Consider the following 6,594-nt stretch of genomic DNA (forward strand, 5'->3'; position numbering starts at 1 on the left):
GGGGGGTGGGGGGGAGGAGTTTAATATCACTTTAAGAAAGGCCGATCTGGATAGCTGAAAGACCAGATAAGCAGGCACGAAGTGAAAATCTTGATGGAAGAAAAAAAAAGTAGCTAGCAGAGTAGAGAAAATATATCTATTCTCCTAGGACACTAGCAAAACGGAGGCATACTGGGAGTAGAAGGGGTTAATACTGGGCTGGCCACAACTGTTTTGTTCGCCAGCGTCCAATTCTCCTGTAAGTGGCAGTATAACCTTAGTCTCTGAATTCCGGTGTCCCTCTACGGAGGAGAAAGAAACATTACTTTCACACATCTGCCTTCTTCCCGAAAATGTCTACCCAGGCTATCCAGAGAAGGGCACTTATATTGAAGGAAACATCATTTAACCATTTAGCTCATGTGATACAACAGAAGGAAGAAGCATGCGCAGGGAAATGCAGCGTAGGACGGTAGTACCAGAAACAGCCACATTGCTCACCAATTTGCCGGTGCTCCAGGAATACCGCTTCCGGCTGACGGGACAAGGACGGAGTTCCTCTCTTCGGTCAGAGTAAGTCTCATCTCCAAGAGCTGCGCTTCCCGATCTGCATCATCTTCTGTCTTATCTGGAGAGGAGAGCAGAAGACTTTCTATAGGTAAAGTGTTATTAAACGCTCCATTTAGAACATGACGTATAGCGGCCACCCTTGTGACCTCGTTTCCGACCAAGACTGCAGCGTGATGTGTCGGCAATCCATGCAACAGCACAAACAAGCAGCTCCAAAGCCCGGGGATGCAAACCACTCCTCAGCTCCTCCTCCAATGGAATTGGCAGCAGCTACCAATGTAGTGTTGGCCATTCATCGCTTGTCATAATGTACAGGATGGTCACATTTAACTGGTAAAAATGGGTATATGAACTGTGCATTGGTGGATTTTAAACCGTGTGGCCGGTCATGTGACCTTTGTGTGAATTCTCTTGTGCATACCCCCCCCCAAAGTTCAGGGAAGGGGGGCAGTTTGAGGAATTCTGTGTTGCATTTGAATATTTTAAGGGCTCATTTACATGGGTGACTTGGAGACGTACAAATGTAAAATTCCGTCATATTCCCCATCCAGGAGCCACAGGTGTGATGTATAACCGGCCATATAAATCAACAGCCATTCACGGCTGTATATGTGTATTAGGGATGCACCGTTACTAGCTTTGGTATTGGTGCTGATACCGAGTATTTGGTCCCCGATATGAGAACTTACGGTCAGAGGAAGCTTTCCTCTGACCGGCAGTGCCGTAAGGGAACATGGAGCCAGCTTCCCGGGCAATCAGGAAGCCGGGTGGCGAGTAATGACTCACCTCCCGGCTTCCCGATTGGCCAGGAAGCCGACTCAATGCCGCCAGAAGCACCAGTATCGGTATTCAGCATCAGCGAGTACCAAAAGCATAATATCAGTACTCATACTTGATACCGAAAAAACAGTATCAGTGCATCCCTAATGTGTATATATGCCGGACTTGTGCATGTGTAGGTTCCTATGCATGCAAATGTTTACACATGTACCGCGTACTGTATCTCTGGTACCTTGAGATACACAATAATAAAAGTTCAGGAACCGTAAGTTTACCAACTTGCACCTGCTGAATGTAAAAATGCCCCGCCAGTATGTAAATACAGACTTTCCATAAGTCAGTCAGACATCTCCCCACCCGCCAACCAATGCAATGTAGTTGCCCCCTACTCGTCACCAACGCTGCGCTGCATTATAAACATGGCTGATCAGATCACATGACTCATTCACCTGGCTTGCTGACGAGTTTCTGCAGTTGCTGGTCCAAATACTCCTGGCGCTTGGTGAGAGCGTTCAACCATTTCCTCTTCAGTCTGTCCAGATCCCGGTCCTGGGAGAAAATAAATCACAATGTCTCCGATGGCTAAACCTCAAGATGGGGAGTTCACCCAGAAACACATCTTAGACCCTGTTCACACCGGGGCGGTTCGGCCGCACGGATCCGCCGACATGAACGATCCCCATACATTGCTATGGGGAACGTTCATGCGACCGCACGAGTCCGCAGGATCCGGACCGCCTCCCGCCCGAACTGCGCCCTGCACTATTTTTGCCCCGCTGATCAGTGCGGTTTCCATACAGGTTTCAATGGAACCGCGCTGATCTGCGTGTTTTTGGGCGTCTTTAATTGCGTTTCAGCGCTGAAACGCAATTAAAAACTCCCAAAACCTTCCTTGTGAGATCAACGCTGTGACCGCGCTGATCCGCAACCGCCCTGGTGTGAATGGGCTCTTAGGGATAAAATGTGGGGCCCAGTCAGAGTGTTGTGACAAAAATAAGCATTGCAAAGTAGCTTATTCAATTGATTGGTCGGTCAACACATACAAATGCACTTGGACCATTTTTCCCAATGCATGCATGAAGCATGTTCCTCTCGCACACCGTGTGACCGTGTGGTTAAAACTCCGCTGCAAAGACTCCCGGCTGTCCACAACATGGATGAGGAAAGCTGGCAGCACACCAAGCTTGTTTCAAAACGAAGCGCTCCTTTTCTTGTTTGATCATATAAATGATCTACGATTCGGAACCCTCTGGAGGGACCCTTTATCTGGCATGTGTAGAAATGATCACACGCCTGATGAAGGGTCCCTGATACGTACCGAAATGCTGCTTATGTATGTGATCACGCAATAAAAGGAGCTCCTTTCTATTTACCGTGCTGGCAACTTATCCCATCCCTTTATTCCAATGCAGCTCACCCCAATGGACAGCTATGCCTCTTGGCGTGCTATAGCACATAACATATATGTGCAATGGGGTGCCATGCGCCCCCCCCCCCATGAGCAATAACTCCACTGCCTAAGCATGCCATTTCTAGGCAGATCTTAAACAGGGGGAAAATAAAACCCAGCTCAGATACAAATGATGTGAAGAATCGGGGTGAAGACTTTTAATGGGAAGGTCATTTCTTTGCCATGTATGCTGCAACTTGTAGCTCCAGGACCAGAATATGAGCCAATTTACCTGTCAAGATATTTACACTTCTGTTGAAGCAGAATTGTGGTCTAGGCAGCCCTGCCGAGCCAGTGACCTCACTTTTCTCCACTGCCGTTAAACAATACAGTTGGATCACTGACCCGCCCACACCATGCTGACTGGACATTAGCAATGGACCCACAGTAATGAGGTCATCACTGAGCTCTGAACTTCTGTCCTCAAGCTGCCAGTGCTAAACTGACAGCACTATGCAATGAAGTGGAACCTGATAAGCTCACAGTTCTGCCCCGCCCCTTAGTCTCAGTCAGGGAATACAGGAAGCTATGATAAGCATATTCAGGTACATACACTAGCTGGATTTGATAATATACATTAGTACAGTTTTTAAGGAATAAATAAGGCAATGAAATGGTGATCTTTTATTTTTACCCGGAGTTCAGCTCTAATAATAAGATGGGGCACAAGATCAATAAAATGCATGTTTTATTACAGGGAAAGGGGAGCATTTTTTAAATGAAATAATGTACAAATCATCTTTTAGTATAGAAGTGTTGTTTTTTTAATACTAGACTGTGCTGGCTGAAGACACAGAGGAGACCGGCAGGATGGGGGCAGGTGAGATGTGCTGACTGCGGTTATAAAGTGTCCCGGGTTATAGCTGTCCTAAAATCTGTATATAAAGGGGAACGGCATAAAACAGGGGTGCAGCTGGGCCAAGATTTCACATGGCACCGGATCAAACTAGACAAGGTTACAGCAAAGCTGACAAAAAAAAGATTGGTCTCAGTCTTCTACATTGGCCTTTGATGCTTTCTTGTATATATATATACACACACACACACACACACACACACACACACACACATACATATATATATTTTTTTAATGTTATTACCTGGTAGCTGTCAATATCCTCCCCGCTGTCCTGTAACACAGAGAACACAGGGAATACAGGTTTAGACATTTCTGAAATAAAACTGTAAATTAAAATGTACGTAAAGTTCTACATGACCAAACTGGAAGCCGACCAAAACCGGCAACGTTCACGTCAGAAGGGACTATGCAAGGTCTCTAAACATTGCGTTTGTATGTGATGCCATTTATATCTAATGTCAAATAAAAGACAAAGAGATAAAAGGTGGACCCTCACTGTGCTGCGGGCTTACTCTCCAGATCAGAACTCCAACGCATATTGAGGACCAACACTCGCCCTCTTCATCAGGGCTTTAGAACAGGAAACAAATGTATACGGCTGCATAAGCCATCTGATGGACACAGCGCTGGTCACTCAGGTAATATACCATATACATTGTATCTTCTATCCAGTCTGTATACATTGTATCTTCTATCCAGCCTGTATACATTGTATCTTCTATCCAGTCTGTATACATTGTATCTTCTATCCAGCCTGTATACATTGTATCTTCTATCCAGCCTGTATACATTGTATCTTCTATCCAGTCTGTATACATTGTATCTTCTATCCAGTCTGTATACATTGTATCTTCTATCCAGTCTGTATACATTGCATCTTCTATCCAGCATTGTATCTTCTATCCAGTCTGTATACATTGCATCTTTTATCCAGTCTGTATACATTGTATCTTCTATCCAGTCTGTATACATTGCATCTTCTATCCAGCATTGTATCTTCTATCCAGTCTGTATACATTGTATCCCCAATTCAGTCCGTATACATTGTATCTTCTATCCAGTCTGTATACATTGTATCCCCAATTCAGTCCGTATACATTGTATCTTCTATCCAGTCTGTATACATTGTATCTTCTATCCAGTCTGTATACATTGCATCTTCTATCCAGCATTGTATCTTCTATCCAGTCTGTATACATTGCATCTTTTATCCAGTCTGTATACATTGTATCTTCTATCCAGTCTGTATGCATTGTTTCCCATTCATAAGCCCTGATGAAGGGAACGCGTTTTGGTACTCGAATCACACTGGCATTCTTCTAACTGATTTCACATTCAAATACAGTTGTATCTTACGTCGTGGAGTGGCGCTTTCATCTCGCATCCATTTGCATTAATAAATCAAGGTAACTGTGGAAATCTCAGAATTCAGACACCTTGTATAAAATCCAATGTAACACTACTGGATAATAACACCAATAGGACAATTCCAGGGTTCCAGAGCTACCTATCCATTCCCCTAACTGCCCAATTAGTGACTTGTTCTGGTACACGGCTCGACCACTGCACCCACCTGGTGTATGTCCTGAGACTTTCCAGACTTTGCATGGACAATTTTCACGCAGCCGACTGACACAGACAAAATGGATTCTTCTATCAGAGGTAAGGTTCCAGAGTCTTGCACAGAGCGCACCTCCACCTGAAGACGACGTGACTGACCCTGTGCAAAGGAAATGAAAATTATTTCATGGCCGCTGAGGTTCTGCATTGGACTGTCAAACCGCAAATAGCGTTCATCTTCTAGATAGGCCAAAGTTAAAATGTAGGTTACCCCAAAAATAAAGCTACCTTGTTATGTGTTGGGTTATTTCTTTAGGTCTTTGTGTTCTGTCATTTCCCGGTGATCCCACTAGTTCCCCATGGCTCCTCTTTCAATGCATGCTGCCATGGTGAATCTATGTCTTGGGATCACTGCTGGGAGGTACTGGATGCTGTGAGGATGCATGGCATGCCTGTATCTCGCATAGGGGACCACACGCCCCACTACGCCCTGCCTGTGTTGATTGACAGGGCATCCCATCTGGAGGTTGTCAAAACTGCGGTTGCCCACCTGCCGCCGTGTGTGCCGACCCACCTGCCCGCTGCTGGTGCGGACTCCCGCTCTGCTACATAAACAAACGACACCTGCTATAGTGGAGAAGGACCTGAATGATGCTGCGTGGTTATGTCACCATCAAATAAAAGCTAAAAATAAAGGGAAGAAGCACCACACGCCATCGATGTCACCATAGAAAACATGACTCATTCCCCAGCTCCAGACCGCCCGCCTTTCATGTGTTTCAACCTCATAGGCCTAGTCTACTTGACTAAGCTTGCTAGGGAGGAACACCAGAAGCAGGTGGGTGCAAAAAGGTCATTTTATTTTAGTGAGGGCACTTCAAAAACAAAAAAGGTAATTTATCCTATATGTCTCCTTTCCATGACCTAACCTAACCCACCCCGGGCTGTGGTTCCCCGGTTTAGTTACATCCAGCAGTAAGAATCTTCACTATACTGGCCGCGCCTGCACATTGGTGCCCCGAAGACTACTATGAGGTTGTGTCCCGAAGCAGGAGACAATCAGAGACAGTGCCAAAGACTAATATGGGGTTCTGTGACTACAGTTATAAGACAGTAAAAGTTACACAGTGTTGTCCTCTCTCCACCCTCATCCTGTTGACTGGATAGTGGAAGAGCAGCAGCAGACTGATGAAGTCATCCCCTGCTTATTTCTACTCTCTCCTACAAATCAGCATGTTCCCTGTCAGCAAATCTGCAGGCAGCACATGTGATTGGCTTCCGAGTGTGTCCCCTCCTTCTCCTAGTCTAAAGCTCTACTGCATGGAAGATTAAGTTCAGGTATGTACACTAGCTGTATAACAAATACATTTAATGGTTTATTAATGACCAATGTCCC

General features: G+C 45.4%; 1 protein-coding gene across 1 annotated transcript in view; it reads right to left on the minus strand.

Moving 5' to 3' along the window:
* The window catches only part of KIF13B (kinesin family member 13B), a 211,107-nt gene that overhangs the window by 68,947 nt on the left and 135,566 nt on the right, over positions 1 to 6,594 (minus strand). Inside the window, 4 exon segments of the mRNA XM_018570085.1 lie at positions 481 to 607; positions 1,779 to 1,878; positions 3,880 to 3,909; positions 5,212 to 5,358. Of these exon segments, the coding sequence (XP_018425587.1) occupies positions 481 to 607; positions 1,779 to 1,878; positions 3,880 to 3,909; positions 5,212 to 5,358 (404 nt within the window).

This window comes from Nanorana parkeri, unplaced genomic scaffold, assembly GCF_000935625.1.
Source record: "Nanorana parkeri isolate BGI_ZX_2015 unplaced genomic scaffold, ASM93562v1 scaffold1453, whole genome shotgun sequence".
NCBI classification, from domain to species: domain Eukaryota; kingdom Metazoa; phylum Chordata; class Amphibia; order Anura; family Dicroglossidae; genus Nanorana; species Nanorana parkeri.